The sequence below is a fragment of the Tamandua tetradactyla genome, chromosome 5 (genome assembly GCF_023851605.1).
Source record: "Tamandua tetradactyla isolate mTamTet1 chromosome 5, mTamTet1.pri, whole genome shotgun sequence".
NCBI lineage: Eukaryota > Metazoa > Chordata > Mammalia > Pilosa > Myrmecophagidae > Tamandua > Tamandua tetradactyla.
Window position 1 is genome coordinate 127,970,874 of NC_135331.1, and position 18,348 is coordinate 127,989,221.

Below are 18,348 nucleotides of genomic sequence, written 5' to 3' on the forward strand. Positions count from 1 at the left end.
TCCCAAGAGTTTCTCTTTTGGCGGAATAGCCAATGAATATTGGCTGGCCTGGGACAGCTCTCTCAGTTCTCATTTACAAAATCAAGGCATCCTTTCACTGTGGGACTCACTGGATGTTATAGTGTTCTATACAGAATAGCAAATAGCTTTTATTTGTACCAATTTATGATTAAGGGATTTCGACAGATTGGGAGGTAGGGACATGAATCATATTTAATGCAGGCATCCTTAAGGGAAATTAAGTTGATGATTTAATTGCCAATAGTTACCAATAAAGAATGGGTGCAACCCTCTTACATATAACTGATTGAGATTAAAAAAAAACATTAAGGTATGTAAAAACCTGAGTAATTTCAAGATATAATTTGTAAATTTTAATGTGACATGGAAGGACTAGCAAGCTAAAAAATATTGTATAAGCTAACTTTCTTTACCCTGTATGAAATCAGATGCTTGATGCCAAATAGATAAGAATTCTCCAAGAATGGAGGTGAAGGAAGATATTTAGTGGGAAAAAGCTTATCTGTCAATGCAGTTTAAATTAACATTTTTCAAAATATGCATCATGCTCAGATAGTGGACCATGAAATCAACTCACTGTGACTTACCTTTTTAAAAAATGTTATTTGGCATTAAACTTTAAAATAGAATAGAGAATATCATAGTATATCATATATAGTTAGGCTAAGTATTTTGTTATAAAACACACATGGGTCAAGTTGTAAAGTGTTGAGTTATCAGTCAAAATATTTTGAAAACCACCCGTCTAAAAGAACCAGAGGCATGAAGTGAATACATGGGTCCCTGTACTTGGAGCAGTGATTATATAGGGGTTACTTATACATGAGTTACTCCTAGTAAGCAAATTTGAGGCTAGTGGAACATGTGTTCGTTCATGTATTTCTTACCTTTGGAGGTAAACTAAGTGGAAAAAATAGCTTTGTACGTTTTGCTGTGGTCCAATAGTTACATTTCCATTTCCAGCACACACAAAAAATGTTGGTTTTGCCTTCTATCATTTACTTAGCTTGCTATCATTTTCTTTTTTGCCCAGGAGATTGCATCAGCAGTTTGAAAGCTACAAGGAACAAGTGAGAAAAATAGGGGAAGAAGCGCGGCGTTACCAGGGCGAGCACAAAGACGACGCGCCAACTTGTGGAATTTGCCATAAAACGAAGTTTGCGGATGGGTGCGGCCACCTCTGCTCCTACTGCCGCACCAAGTTCTGCGCACGATGCGGAGGCCGCGTATCTCTGCGCTCGAACAACGTGAGTGGCATGTGCGGGGAAAGGGCGCTGGGAATACCGCTAAAACCATAAGGCCTCCCAAGCTCCGGAACGCGTGCTTGCTGCAAACTAGACACGTACACCTACTTCCAGGTTTTGTGTTTCTGTTTTCATGAGGCTTTAGTAGGGGAATAGTGATGGAAAAAATTTACAAAGAGCTATTTTGAGTAGGTGGACATCTTCATAAATGACTCCCATTCAAAAACAAAAGCAGATTACCTGTGGGAGTAAATTTATCTTCTGACGAATGAAGTATATGCAAATTTAGTACAATGAATTATAAAACTCTTGAAAGTTGTCATGACTAATTCTTGTTAAAATGTGAACTACTTTTAGTTGCTGCAACATATGTTTCAGTTGAATGAAGGTAAAATGCAGGGTAAACTGCTGCTTTAAATTTAACCAAAGATAATATAAAAAGCATTAACATTTATGATGAGTAATTTCATATTTGCTATTATGTTAAAGAAATATAATGCTAGATTTATCTCATGGGGATTATTTAAATATTTAAATAATTTGTTTATTTACACTCTTCACTTTCTTCTCTGTGAGATCTCTTTTCACCTGATTCATTGTCCTTACTTGGCTTAAATAAGAGGTACTTCTCCTTCATGTCAATGGAGAAAATATATACAATTTTTATGGCATTAGGATGTTAATATAGCAAAGCCTAATATTATTATTTACAAGACATTAGGCTAATTCTAACAAATATTTAGTTTAGAATGCATTTAGTGTTTCATTTTATTATATCCCTTATGATAGAATAGTAGAATTGTTTACAGGGATGTCTGAGTGTTTTTTTTTTCAGTGTGTCCGCAATATAATATGAAACAGTTATGATTATCAGTTACATAAAGAATTCCCAACATTTCCTTAAAGAATTTCTTATCTCATCACATATAGAATTTAAGATGAAACAAAGTTTCATTTTAAAATACCATGAAAGCTTTAAACACTCTTTATGTTTTCCTAACTGGGAAAATCACAGTTAAAATTTAAAAGAACATTCCAGTTGACATTGCATTTTTTCGTTGTCTATTTGAGTTCTAAGTAGTGTATTCTACTATCTTTTCCAATAGAATTAAGACAGATTAATAGATATATCTTATTCTTTAAAATGAGACTACTATTAGCTCTGTGGCTTTGGGAGGATAATCAACCTTCATTAACAATTTCTTTGTCTATGAAATAGAATAGTAATAATTACTTTGTGGTTGTTATGAAAATTAAATTGAAAACCTGGGCCTTTATGCATATTTTAGTTTTCTTTAGGTTCAATTCTTAATGGTCACATAGGTTTTCTCCCCACTCCCTAAAATGTATTTGCTAATCCTTGTGTGCCACCTTAAAGTCTTTCTAAAATAAGCTTGGGTAGCAAAATAACATGGCCCATAAAAAGTGCACAGGATTAATTTGTTAATTTTCCATTTTTAATGTACTGAAATACACTACTTTGAAATGAATTCTGATGGATGAGACTTGGGGGTGATAATCAAAATATTTAACCACCCATGTGCTAGGGGCACTGGACAATCTGAAAAGGTCCAAATCAGCTAAATGTTAGTGCTGTCTCAGTGCCCAGAGCATTTGAGCCTAAATAACTTCCTGTTGCGGATTTATATCCCAAATAAATACTACTTTTGGAATAACTTATTGCTATGAGAGTTAACATATTTCTCTTTGCATTTTTATTTATTACTAACATACCATGAGATGATTCCAAATTGTGGCTATAAATATTTTAACAGTAATTTAATAACATTATCCATGAAACTTGTATGTATTTTAATAACATATTTCTTTTCAATAACAAATATACTGCATGTGATAGCGGATTAAACTTTCTTTCTGAATAATGTCTTAAATGTAGATTTAATTATCCAAGTTCTAAAACTTCAGGAAATTATCATAGTCAACTCTTGTTCTAACCTGTATCTGAACAAGTTTCTGTGCATTTTCAATGTAGGACTGAACATGGCTATTTTTTAGGAAGAGTAAACATTTGCATTTCAAAATACCAATGTTTTAACACTTTGAAGAAATATGTAATTGTTTCTTTAAAATCTGTTTATTAATATATGCTTCGTTTTTGTTTTTCTCTTCTTTTTCTTTCTTCTTTACTGTGCTTTCGTGGATGCTTTCTCAAAGGAGGACAAAGTGGTTAGAATCCATGTTTTCTTTTCTATCATTTGTTATAATGTCGTGAATATTTTTCCTACTGTTGTTAATCACAGTATTTCATACAGAAATTATATGCTACAAAGAACTCTTTACCAGTTCTCATGAAAACATTAGGATGAACACCTAGAAGCATTACGTGGTTTGATATTTATAGGCAAAGTCTGGGCAGCTTTGAATTTATGAGGACATTGATACTTTAATATAACATGGTCTGAGCTCATTTTGTCCTCTTAGCTGTCTGAGTTTCAATGAATATTCCACCAGCCTTCAAGAACAATAAGCTCTAAAGGGGTCTACCTTTCTCAGCACACAGTAAATGCATAGTCAGGTGATTTGAAAATAGATTGTGGAAGGAATGGAATGTACTGACTTAGAGGAGACATCAGATCAAGTTAAATTCAAGAACTCAAAACATAATTATTTTTCTCTAGAACACAAGTAGCAGAGTTGTCGTATTGAACCACGTTTTATACTTTCCTTATCCCTGTACATAGAAATCACTCCCTAATGGATTAAAAAGTCACTTTAACTCTTATCAGCCATAGGAAGCACAGTGGCTGTTTGTACTCAGGAAGAGAGGATGCAAGTGGAACCTGCATGCCAGCCTGTCCTGTGCGTCTATGTTATATCCCTTTATTTTGTATAAATGACAGCTTTCACACAGCTCATTCATCTCCCAATATGAGACCGAGGCAATGAAGTTCAATACATCAACTCAGCTGCCTTTGTTCAAATTTTAAAAAGTTAAAATGTTATTCTGCAGTGAATAAGTAGCAAGCATGAAATTAAAATGAACATTGATTTGTATTTTTAAAGATGATTCTAATATATGTTTATCAGTTTCTACTAGGAAAGGGAAAATAGGCTGAACAATTACATAGGTATAGAACAGTCTGTTTTCACTAAACATGTTACCTGTATCATTGATGGTATGTGAGATCATTTTAGGTGCTGACAGTTTAATGCAATAATGTATTGTATCAGGAAAAAACAGAGCACTCATGATATCACATCTGTGATTGGATTATGTTATGCTCTAAATGTGGATACTTTTTAATTCCTTTAAAGAAGAATGTTCTAAATAAATAATAATGCTAGTGTATGCAAACTTGATGGTTAGCTCTCAGATACTCCTCCAGGGCTGGCCAGACTTTTTTTCCTTTTCACAGCACTTCCAGAATGGTAGGTTCTTTGCACTTCTTGTGATTACTGGTTGTGTAACGAGAATTTGTATCAGTTTTGTGGCTCTGAGGCTGACAACAGAGTGGAAAGGCCTGTAAAATGCAGTCACTTTCTTTTAAGTTTGAAAAATTGCCTTTGCAGTCCAAGGAAATTGAAGTGAGATTTTGTCTGACTCATGTTGAAGAGAATAACTGAGCATTAAACAAAGTACCTGGTTGCCAGTTCCTTATTCCTCTGCGCCCTTTTACGTTCAGTAGAGAAATTATAATTTGCTAATTTGTGCGTATGTAGGGACAGTACAGGTGAAACAGGAAACGGAATAAGGGTGCTTGAACTTTTCTAAAAACTATCTCCATCTCGATCAATATAATAATGCATCCTATTTAGTCTGTTAAATTGGGGAATAAATATGACTGAAAATGCCAGTGTATGTGATATGAAGGTTTAAGGTTATCTAGTGTATAAATATATTTTTATTAGTCCAGCAGAAACATTATTTTTTGCATTCCAGCAGTATTTTATTTTGAAACTTCACCCTTAGCCTAAATCATGTCTAATAATAAATTAAAAAGTTGTGTACTTGATTATAAAGAGAATGACTGTCATAAAGAATCACTTGCAATGGATGTTTATAATTGTTTATAATAGGAAATTATTTTATACAGCTATCTACTCTTATAAGTAAAAGTGTGGTTATGATTATATCTATTATGATTATACTTATTACTTCATTGAAAGCTCGTTTTAAGGCCTAAATAAATAGGAAAACTGCAAAATTTCCCATATCCTACTCAAATTGCTTTTTTTTTTTTGTATGCTGTATGGCGGAGTCACATTCATTATTTTTCCGTGTCAGCTTCCCATTATTGCAGCACCAATTGTTGAATTTTTGTTTGCTTGTTTTTGTTTGTTTGTTTGTTTTGCTTATTTGTTTGTTTTTTTGGGAAGTGCATGGACCAGGAATTGAACCCGAGTCTCCCGCATGGTAGGCGAGAATTCTACCATTGAACTACCCTTGCACCGCCCTCCCTCCTCCCATTGCTTTTATCTTTGTTTTCTCTATGTGGTGGCTGAGGATTGAATTTTGATAATTCTGATAATATTAACACTTTATTACTAGAAAACCAGCAAAAGTCTAGCTAAATTGAATTTTCCAGATTCGGTTCCTTTGGAATCTCCCACAAATGTTTGTCAATAAATTTTGCCTTTTGGTGGTGGTGGTGGTGATGGGGGCTTATTTGTGAATATAACAACTAAAAATGTACTTTCAAATTTCAAATGTATATTTCAAATTTATTTTTACAAAAATGCAGGTGTTATAAGTTCGGAGTATTTCATAGTAATGCGAGCATTATTCTTAAATATAAATCCCTTCCTTTTACATACTCTTTTAGACTTTGAAATATGCATATATCTACCTTTTCAATTTCATGTATAAAAGGAAAATTTATGTCAAAGTAATAATTAATGAAGAACTATTTATGGAGTCAGGATTTTTTTTTTAACTAGCTCATCATAACTTTTCATTGGTGCTTTTTTTCAGAAACCACACTAGATGTCATGTTGATACATATTTTTGTAGCGAAAGCTTATAAAAATTGGGAGTGGTGGAGTAGGGTGGTGGGTGGTGCCAGCTGAGTTTGAAGCTGGCATTATCATAAGATGTTACCTGGGGATGATTCCTAAGCAGTTTGTTAACAGTATAAATTATTTCTCCCTCACAAACTCTGCTCTTAAATGCCAAAGTAATGATTTTGTTTTATCTCTCACTAGAGTTAGGTTAAAGACAAGGAGTCAGTAGAATCATAATTTTTAAAAATGATTTGCATGATTTCAGTAAATATTTATTCCTATTGTGAAAAAGCTTCTCAGAGTTATTTATTTTCAGTGCATAGCATGATGACGCCTCTGATCACAATTTACAGCCTTCATCTTTTGAAAAAAATGACTAAGAATTTGCTTGGAACCACTTTCTCATCCTTTTTTTTTTTCTAGATGCTCTGATGGTTTGTTTGTGACAGAATGTTCTTTTTGAGAGACTTCCCAGCAGCATAATATAGACCTAAATTTAAAAAGTTTATAAAATAAATATTTCAGTAAGGCAATGGTTAGGGTATATCAAGGGAACAGCTTTCATTAGGTGATTTGGTTGAATATATTTCTCAAAGTGCTTCTTCTCATTTTGTAGTGCTTATCCTAGAGAACAGTGAAACTTCAAATTTCAAACAACTTTTATAATAGGCAATTCAGAAAGTTGGGAAATTTTTGTGCTAAACCTGTTTTGAGAACTTGCTGCTTTGTTTTTCCATGGGAACAGAATTTTAATCTCTTGCATTTAGCATTATTACTTTGGAAATATTTGGCAGTGTTCAGTAATTGGTAGCAAATTTGTATTACTGGATTTTGCCCTCAAATAAATTATCACTTATAAAATCTGTTTTGGGACTTGATAGTTCTTATCCTGTTTTATATATGATAATATATCATTTATGTTTTGCTTTATATATTATAATATATAATTCATGATGATATCTCATATTTATACCTTGACCGCACACTCAACTGCATTCCCCTTATATTATGCCCTCAACCTTTATGAGAGATGCTACTGAAACATAGGGCTGGGAAACCTGCCACCACATTTGTTTCAAGAATGTCTTCAGAGACCTGGTCTGTCATATCAACCAGAGCATGCACAAGAAGTCTCGCATGAAATTTTCTTTAAAATACCATCAAGAAAATTATTTGAGTCCACTGAAGTGCTAGTAGGTTGCCTGTTCTCTGAGAGTGGGAATTATTCCATGATCCAGTAAGGAGGATGCGCTGAGCTCAGCCACGGTAGCTTGGTGGGTTATAGTTTGTACACTTTCTTCCTGGTCACAGCTTTCGTGCTTTCACTACATTTTCCTCCATCCTTTTCTCCACTGTTACCTATAAGCTGTCTCAACCCTTTTGGAAAACGATAAGATGTAAAGAGGTAAGAAAATACACAAAATTGAATAAAACAAAGAGGGGCATTTTTTCTCAAGTCCACCTTATGTTTTTCTTAGATTTCAGGGTAAGTGTTTCCCTTTCCTCTCTGGTTGAATAAAAATTATTTTTATGTCTCCCCTCTTCCTAAAGAATAAAGAAAAATCTTTAAATAAATTCCTGTTTTCTTCTCTCCAGCCTATTTTTGACTATTTCACGTGCTGCTTTCAGCCATGACTTCCTAGTAGGTTACATCAGCATGAGCCATCCTTGGCCCGCACCGAGGCAGGGTCAGTGGTTCAGCCCCAGGCATCTGAAATTGGCCAGGCCTCGTCAGTGGATGAACCTATAGGCTAGAAAGCAGGAGATTTGATGAGCTTAACTGACTCGGTTGTATTTATTAGAAAGCTGTGTTCAAAAATATTTCCCATTACAGTCCTCATTATTTCAGTTTGAAAGCCTGCTTCATTAGAAGTCTTTTTGTTGTCAGCATCACAGTTCTCTGCATGCTAATCTGGCCCAATAGTGGTCATTGGCAGTTTAATAAGATTTAGATGGCATATAAGCCTTTAAAAAAAAATAGAGGCTATTTTTTAAGCTTTATATCAATGTTAAATTTCTATTTTTTATTTCTACAAACTCTCCCTCTTCCCTTTCCCCTATTGCCCCAGTAACCTCTAATTTGCTGTCTCCTTGCATTTGCTATTTCTAGTCATCTCTTATAAGTGATAATATTTGTTTGTATGTACCTTGCTTATTTTACTGAGCGTAATTTTTCAAGAATCTTTCATGTTACACCTTATCTCATAACTTCATTCTTTCTTTTGTCTGAATAATATGCCATTGTGTATTGGGTATATTTTACTTAACCATTCATTTGTTGATGGGCACTTGGATTGTTCCCAACTTTTGGCTATTGTGAATAATGCTGTTATAAATACTGGTGTATAAATACCTGAGAGCCTCTTTTCAGTGTCTTTGGGTATATGCTTAGAAGTGGAATTGCCAGGCCATGTGTTAATTTTGTATTTAACTTTATGAGGAACTGCCATATTGCTTTCCACATTCCCAACAACAGTGTAATAGCATTCCAATTCCTCTGCATCCTCTTCAATAGTTGTTTGTTTGCTTTTTTTTTTTTTTAAATAATAGCTATCCTTGTGGTGTGACCAGGTATCACATTGTGGTTTTGCTTTGTATTTTCCTAATGGCTGATGATGCTGAGCATCTTTTCATATGCTTATGGCCATTTTTTTTGGTATGCTTTTTGGTGCGGTCATATTCCATTATTTTTCCATATGAGTAACCCATTATTGCAGCACCATTTGTTGAATTTTTGTTTGTTTGTTTGTTCTGCTAGTTTGTTAATTTTTTTTGGAAGTGCATGGTGGTAATTGAACCCAGGTCTCCTGCATGGCAGGCAAGAATTCTACTACTGAACTACCCTTGCACCCCTTCTGGCCATTTTTATATCTTCTTTGGAGAAATACTTATTCAGGTCCTTTTCTTATTTTTAAAATTGGGTTGTTTGTCTTTCATTGTTAAAACTTCTTTATATATTCTCGGTATTAAGCCCTTATCCAATAATGTTCATGAATATTTCTTCCTTGTTTTATGAGTATGTTTATATTTTTACATAAAGCAAATATCTTTGTTTTCTTCCCTATCTTATACTCTTATATGTTATAAGTTGTAGTAGTGTGATGGTTTAAAGCTGTATCTACCCAGCAAAGATCATGTTCTTAAAGGTAATCCATCCCTGTGAGTATAGACCTGTTGTGGGTAGGACATTTTGATTAGGTTATTTCCGTTGATGCATTCCCCCAGGGAGGTCTTCCATCCTCTTACTGGGGTCCATTAGAAGAAATGAGATTCAGAGAAGCTGAGAGAGAAAAGCCAAAGAAGCTGAGACAGAAAGACCAGAGAAGTTGAGAGAAAACACGTAGAAAATAGAAAGAAACCACAGAAACCGAGAGGATGCCACTGAAGCCAAAAACGGGAAGAATCAAAACCCAGGAGAGAAGGATGAGACCAACAGACCTCGTCATGTGCCTGGCCATGTGACAGAGGAGCTGAGGATAGCTGGTAACCAGTCTTCGGGGAGAAAGCATTGCCTGTTTATACTTTGAATGGAGTTCCCTGCCTGCAGCTTGCCTTCAGAATTTGGACTTGTAAATCCCAACAGTCATATGAGACAATTTGGACACTTATGTAGCTCCAGAACTTAACTCAAAACTCCAGTCTTCAGCTTGGGTGGAGCATAGTCCCTGGAGATTTCAGGTCATCAGACTGCCACCCCCACTGTTCTGAGAGGTTGAACCTGTGACCAGGGGATTGTGAAGAGTCTGGCCATCACCCTGATGCTTGAAGATGGTGGAGTCTTCACCCCAGTGCTTGGGGAATGCATGGCCTTTGTGCAAGCACTTGGAAATGATGAGGTTACCACACCATTAGGCCCAGAGGACAAACCATCGTTTCACTGATGACTCTTAGACCTTGAAATCTAATGGAATATGCCTTGCAGTTTACAGAATTGTTTGGGGCCCATGTCCTCTGTTTTCCTTCCAATTTCTTCTTATGGAAATGGAAATGTTCATCCTATGCTTGTTCCTCCTTTGTATGTTGGAAGCACATTGCTTGTTCTCAAATTTTCATAGGTCCACAGATGAAGGGAAATTGTGCCCCAGGACAGACCATACCATAACCAATTTTGATGAGATTTTATAACCAGTATTGTTATTGAAATGGCTTAAGGCCTTTGGGATATTGTGATATGATAAATGTATTTTTACACATAAAAATAGCATGTCCTTTTGGGGTCCAGAGGGCAGAGTGTAGCAGTTTGAAGCTGTAAGTATCCAAGAAAAACATGTTCTTAAATCTATTCCATTCCTGTGGTTGTATACCCGTTGTAAGTAGGATTTTTGATAAGGCGACTTCAGTTAAGATGTGACCCATCTTATCTAGGAAGGTACTTAATCCTACTACTGGAGTCCTTTATTTTGAGAATGAATACAGAAAGAGAGTAAAAGCTACAGAACCGAGGAGCTGAAAACAAGGGAACCAGAAAGAGAAAGAAGAGAGTGACGGATACCGCCATATGCCTTGCCATGTGGCAGAAGAACCAAGGATCACCAGAAGTGGGTCTTCAGGAAGAAAGAATCACCTTGGTGATGACTTATTTTGGACATTTTCTCTACTTCAAACTGTAAGCTAATAAATTCCCATTGTTTTGAGTAAACCCATTTCAAGGTATTTGCTTTAAGAAGCTAAAACATAGTTTGCAACAATTTTTTTTTTATCATTCTGTAGGTTGTCTTTTGACTTTCTTGATAATCTCCTCCAGTGCCCAAAAGTCTTAAATTTTGATGAAAATTAATTTATCAATTGTTTTTGTTGCTCTTATGTTTGGAAATATCTCAGAAATGATACTTTTGCAAATCAGTGTTAAATAAGGATGCATATAGTAGAGTTAAGGGAGCTACATTTTGTGGTATAGAAAAATAATCTCTTCTGGGCATAAGGAAAGGAGCTGTGGCAGGAACAGCTTTTGCAAAGTAAAAGGCTAAATGCAGACCAGTTCCCTGGTGGAGGGTGTTAGACAGCTAACTGCAAAAGATCAAGAACCAGGACTGGATGAGAATGAGCAGGTAGAAGGAGGCTATATCTTAGTCACTGTTCCACTACACAGCCATGAGCTATACTTAGAAAAAAAATGGCTTGCCTAACAGGTGTAAGCACTAAAAGAAATAAAGAACTTAACTCAAAAACTGATTTTTGTGTTATTGGGAGCTTTACAAGATGCATCCTTTATAACTTTTGCCTCAAAAAGGCAAAAAGTCTATTCATTCTTCTATAATTCAGTTGTAAAAGCCAAATACTATATCCATGGGAAAACACAAAGCACATTATGAGTTCAACAAGTACTTATTAAGTATCAAAAAGAGCTACTTTATAGGCATGAGAAAGACTTAAAACAATCAAAATAGTGCATGCCCCCTCTCTTGGATGACCCTAAGATGTCATAGGAAGGCAGAAAAATAATGAAATAATTAGCACTTTGAGTGTGTCATCCCACTGCCTTCTGTCTTCCAGTGTTCCTCTTGAGAAGTCAAAGTGAGCTGTTAATCTAATTGAAGCTCTCTGGTAGTTTGTCATTTTTTTTCTTGCTGCTTTTCTTTGGCTAAGTGGCAGAATTCTTGTCTGCCATGCTGGAGACCCGAGTTCAATTCCCAGTGCCTGCCCATGCAAAAAAAAAAAAAAAAAATTGTCTTTGTCTTTCTACATTTTGACTATGATGCATTATCGTTATGGATCTCTTTATGTTTACCTTATTTGTAGTTCATGACTTCTTGTATTTGTGGATTAGTGTTTTTTACCAAATTTGAGAAGTTTTCAGTCATTATTTCTTTGAATATTCTTTTATTCTTTTTTCTTTCTGGTACTCCACTTTTATGTATGTTTGTATCCTTGATGACCCACACTTATTTGAGGCTCTGATTATTTTTTCTTTATCCTTTTCTTCCTGTGTTCATCAAATTACATGCTCTGTATTGGTATACCTTTAAATTCACTGATTCCTTCTTTTGACAGTTCAAATATATTGTTGAAGCCCTCTGATGTAATTTTATTTGGGTTATTATACTTATCAACTCCAGAGTCATTTGGTTCTTCTTAAATAAATTCTGACTCTTTTTTTGTCTTCTCTATCTAATGAGATATTGTCATCATATATTTCTTTATTTCTGGATGTAAAGTTTCCTTAGTTCTTTGAACATATTTATAATAGCTTATTTGAAGTCTGTGGTTAGTCTGAAACTTGGGCCCTCTCAACAGGAAGTTCAGTTGTCTGCTTTTTTTTTTTTCCCTAAGAATGAGTCACATTCCTATTTCTTTGCATGTCTCATAATTTTCACTTAATGCTGAGTACTTTAGATAATATATAATATATATTACAGTGACTTTGGATACTGATCCCCACTTCCAACACTAAGGATTGCTGTTGTTTGCTTCTTTGCTTGTTTCTTTGTTTAGTGAGTTGACTGGGCTATTTCAGTGACGTATACTTTCTCTGCACCATTCCGAGTATGGTTTCACTCCTAGGGCAGAGTTTGAGGCATGCACGCAGTCATGCTGACTTCTGACCCTGTGATGAGTGTTTTTCAGCATACTGTCTTTGACACTCTTTTTTTTAAAACTGTTTTGTTTTTGTATGCTGTATGGCGGAGTTACATTTCATTCTTTTTCCATTTGAGTATCCCATTACTGAATTTTTTGAATTTTGTTTGTTTGTTTTTGTTGGTTTCTTTGTTTATTTGTTTGAGAAGTGCATGGGCCAGGAATCGAACCCAGGTCTCCCATATGGCAGGTAAGAATTCTACCACTGAACCATCCTCGCACCCCCTAAACATTTTTTTAATTTTGAAATATAGCATACATACAAAAAAGCAATAAATTTCCAAGTGCATTTTAGCAAACTGTTATAGAACAGATTTTAAAGTTTGGTATATATTACAGTTCCATGAACTCTCATATTTTCTTCTAGCTGCTCCAAGACACTGGAGACCAAAAGAAATATCAGTATAATAATTCAGCAGTCATACTCATTTGTTAAATCCTATCTTTTCTGTTATAATCCTCCTTGTCTTTGACACTCTTAGTCTATTTTTGCCTGTTAAACTTCTAGTCATTCTGCCTTTCTTGGTATCATACCCAGCTTTTATTTTCCAATAAAAATATTGGAAAATATTGGAAAAACTGCTAGCCAGTTGCCACAGTGCTTTCAAAAATATCCTGTTGTATAATTTGCCTTGTAGTCAAAGCTAACTAAACTTGGCTCCTTTGCCAGGATAATCTATGAGGCCAGTCTTTGGAGGCTTGCTTGATCCAAGTAAGGCTCTTCTTAGCTGTCTTTATCTTTGGTTCTCTCTGTTAAACTTCCAGCTTTTCTAACTGTTTCACTTGTTACTGACATGAAACTATCAGTTCATCACCAAAATTTCCATTGTTTTGAGAGCATGCATATGCTTGAAACTTCTAAACCTTTGTTCCAAATTCATTCCCCTTAGAGAAGGCTATGAAACTTACTGTTCTTATGCCCTCATTACTCCCTGGTCAAAACCTCTTGCACCACTACTCTGAAATTGAAGATAGGGACAGCATTGCCTTCTCTCAGAGTGAAACCTTTCTCTGAGCAGGGTGCTGGGTAGTGGCAGGAGTGCTGGTTTTTTCAACTTGGTCCTCCTAATGTGGACCCTCCACCCTAAGATCAAGTTTGGCAAAGAGAGATCAGGGCCCAGTCTTCTTTTCCTGTTGCACATGAGTTAGAGATTCCACCCTATGACTGGTGAGAGTCCCTGACCTCTCAACTTATACTTCCCTGGAATAGAGTTCCTGCCATGTGGAACTGTGGAAGGGATGAGAAATGCCTGTATGCCCCTCTCCTAAGAAAATGCTATAGCCCTTGATTGTGTGATGGGGAGGGAAGGACCCTGTGTTCTTGCTTACCACCACCAGAGTAGATCTTCTCTCCTGTTGAACCAGAGCTGGGGAGGAAGGGAGAAGACTTTTGCTCAAATGTCACAGACTCTTGCTGTTCTCACCAAAATTTAGTAGATTATCTTGAGTGAATGTTTCCCCAGTGGCTGTATTTTCTTAGGGAAAGTTCCAGAGTTTTTAAATGACTGTTGTTTTTTAAATAATTTTTACCAGTTAGGGTTATTTTGCTAAGGAGTGGGTCTTCAGAGCTTTCAAGCTATGATTCAAAATTACTCCTTAAATAGAGTCTTGATAGTTCTCTGTTAACTTCCATACATTCATTTATTTATTTTTTCATTCAATTATTTATTCATTTATGTTTCTCTCCCATCCTAAATCTTATGTGTATATATATATATATATTTATTTCAGGATTACTATCCAAATTCTTTCAGCAAGTTTAATTTTGAAATTGATATATGCCAAGATGCACTCTTTCTGTTCAATTGAATATAAAAGTTATTTGGTATTCAAGAAAAATGAATTCCATTTTAATCACAAAGATCACTTTTGTATAATAAAGCAACTACCAGAATTAATGAAGATATTAATAGCAAAGTTGTTTTTCTGGGTAACATGTACTTTGATTCATTCATTTCTGTATTCAGTAACTTTATTTTTCATTTTTATGATGATTATTGTAGATTGTTTGGTATATATAAAGATGTGTCCCACGAACTTTTTTAGTAGATTCATCTTAAATATATATAATATATCATATAAATTTATCCTAGGATAATATAAACATATACTAGTGTAGACCATAATGTGTGCTATATCAATATGTATTAAATAAATTTTGAATATAATGCTATATTGATACATAATCATTTTTACTGGACCATAACATTAAAGAATAAATGAAATTAGCTAAAACCTCCTGGTTGTTTACAGGATGTCAACTGTGTTAATTCTGTCAACATCCCTGCTCAAACCTTTCAGTTCCAAAAGTATCTCATGTCCATTTGCTTACAGACCGCAAGTTGAAGTCTACTGGGATATGATCATTACTCGTAATCTATTAATTAGGGCAGTTTGGAGATATTTTTCATACTTTGTCAAACATATTCTAAATGTATTAGAACAACTGTGCAGATATTTAAAAATCCTTAAAAAGAACTAATTTCCTGTCATAATTTGAAGTTAGGCAATCTGCACCTTATGTCCAGATTTTTTGTTTTAAAATTCTGTGTCCTCTTATAACGTCATTTAATAAGCAAATTTACTAATTGAACAATGTATTTTGTAGTGTAGTATGTATGTACAATAGATTTTAATAATAAAACTGCAGCAAGAAATATTTAATTTTCAGAATTCCATTTGAATTGCTTAATAATGGTAGAAAATAATTTTGTGGCTTTAAGAATTCTGCCTGCTGAGCTACCATCACACTACCCAAGAATTTAATTTTCATAAAAATAAATTAAGTATTTTTATTGACCAACAAGGTTACTTCTAAGGAATCTGAAAGTGTCTGGTTCTTTTAAACTACTTAGAAACACAGAAGAAGAGCTGTGTCAGTCATTGAGCCAGATGTAAAATTATGATTTTTTTAGGTACAAGCTCAGTCAGGTGTGAGAGTCACAGGGAGAAGTTGTAGGTGCACATAATGAACAATGCCTCATAAGTTTTTTTTAAGAGGGAAATAAGTCAAACCTAAGGTGAGTGGTTGTGATGGATGATCACAAATATTTGTTTTATTATTCATATTTTCATGTTATTCCTGTTTTACTTGTTATTGTTTAATTTTAGACATGGTTGAAATTTTTATAACTCATTGCAACTGTTGTTTTCATTTCTATTTGTTTGTCAGACTAGTGTATGATTCTCCTGCCCCCCCCAAAAAAGAATGTCCTCTTATATCTTAATTTTAGTTTGCTTTAATACTTGCAGGTGCCAAAATTATTAGATCTCAGAAGATCATTTGTTGTGAATTTTGTGAAGAACATTCATGCATCGAATATAGTTAGGACTGTTATCAGATAATCTTAGCTACTAAGTTCCCCCAATATATATATCTTGCTCTTTTACATTTCATAGTGCTGCTTAGTTTCTCCCAGTGCCAGAATGTCCTTGTGCTTCTACTTTTCCAGTTGATGAAGAGCAGTTTATCAAAGACCAGCAGCAATTCAAATGTCATCCCCCTGTGAAGTCTTGCCTGAGTGTCTCAGGAAGTTAGCTCTTATTGCACCTTTTACACTTCTTCATTATAACACATTGCACTTGGATTTTTAAGTTTCTTGTAGGTATGAAAAGAATGCATACTCCTTTGAATACTCCTATGAATATTGCTTGGCACACAATATATACCCAATTTGTATTTGTTGGAAATATATGAATGAAATTAGATTGCAAATAGGTTCTCTTTAACTTTGACTTTTTATAAGTGTATGAAATGTTAATATTGGTAGCTACAGCAAATCCTTTATACAAACTAACTAATGTTTATTAGGTACATCTTTCTCAAATATTAGATGGTAAGGCATAATTCGTTTGCAACTTTTATCAGAGAACCCGTAACAGCTTAACATTTGTTAGTGACAACACAGTTCAATTAATTTTTTATCTTCCTTTTTGGACTACACCATCATCATTGAATTATTTTAGGAAACAATTCTACACTGTTGCCTGACTCAGCCTCTCTTTTCTATTTACTAGAACGTTATGTTCTCTTTGTAATTTTCTTTAAGATTTGTCTCATGAAGACTGTGAAATCAAATAACTATTCTCTTGTGATAATTGTGTGTTAACTACAAGTGAATACCTCTTATTTTGCCTTTCCTACATCTTATTTTACTTTTTATCTTTCTTTGCTTTATTTTCAATTTTTAGGAAGAGTAAAAGGTGGGATATTAAGGTGACATATTGGAAATAGTGTAGAAAAGGTAATAGGAATTGTACAAAGTTAAGAAACTTTGTGATCAACATATATTGTGTTCCTACCTCAAAGCTATTGTTTAAAAAGAATATTAATTTGATGAGACCTTTTCTGATGTCTTGAGATAAAGGTTTCTTTATCTCAACAAACTGTATAAAGATATGACTAATAGTCATTGTCTTATCAAATTTGCTTAGTTCTTTGTACTCTCCTTTTGTTCCAAAGGCATGGATCTCTCTTCAGCTAAATAAGTTGACTACTACTTTGATTATTTCTCATCTGTCTTGCTTTTCCCTCTTAGGTTATATGTATATTGAATTTCCCTGCCTTCTCATCATTTTCACCACCTTTCATTGTTAATATTTTTCAAAATCTTGAAGCTATTTTTACATCATTATTCTTCCAGATGAACTTCTGAATTTTCTAAAAGCAAAATTTTCTGATATCAGATAGTCCTGTTTTCATGCAAGGGATGTCTTTGTAAAACTTCATGCAAGGAATGTCTTTGTAAAACTTCTTTTATTTTTTAAGTTATTCTGTATGTAAGTTTATTTTTTATAACTCTTGTAATAGTATATCATATGAGTGTCTCTTAGGGAAATATTTTAGTTGGTTCCTTAGAAAATTCCCCTTGTTTTCAAATATAATTTTTATCCATTTGTTCACCTTTGAAATTTGAGATTGATTCCATTTCTATATTTTAGGTTTTTTCAAAGAGGAAAACTTAAATTTTCTATCTTTGTAATCTATCAGTTTTCTGAGGGATGTAAGGGTGCTGCTATGGACTTTGTAATCTGTCAGTTTTCTGAGGGATGTAAGGGTGCTGGTATGGAAGGAAGCCATGCAGCAGTGGCTTCAGAGCAGGGCTCAGAGGTTGAACTCACTCCCTCTGTGCCACTTCCACTCCAGCACTCCTATTCCACTTTCCTTTAGCAACATCCCAATTTAGGGATTGAGATTTCTTTCCCTCCAGTTCTTCCATGGATCACACTTGTCTCCAGCCCCTGCAGGTACCCCTGAGCTTCCATCAGCTCACATATCTAATTATCCTAGGAAATAGGAAGGGGACCACCAGAGGCTTCAGTCTAGCAGTCACATGTATTTGTAGATGTTTAATAAACATTGCAAACTAAACATTCACGTACAAAACCTAACTCCTATTTTTACTCTCCAGACTAGTATTCTTCAGTGTAGTATGTGGAAGTTCATCAAATTGCTCAGGCCAAAAACCTTATAATCCTCTTGAGTTCTTCTTTGTTTCTTTTTTTTTTTTTCCTATCTCATATCCAATCCATTAGGAAATCCTGT

General features: G+C 34.6%; 1 protein-coding gene across 1 annotated transcript in view; it reads left to right on the forward strand.

Moving 5' to 3' along the window:
• Positions 1–18,348, forward strand: part of RIMS1 (regulating synaptic membrane exocytosis 1) — a 490,334-nt gene that overhangs the window by 210,766 nt on the left and 261,220 nt on the right. Inside the window, exon 3 of the mRNA XM_077162224.1 lies at positions 1,055–1,268. Within this exon, the coding sequence (XP_077018339.1) occupies positions 1,055–1,268 (214 nt within the window). The remainder of the gene's footprint in view (positions 1–1,054; positions 1,269–18,348) is intronic.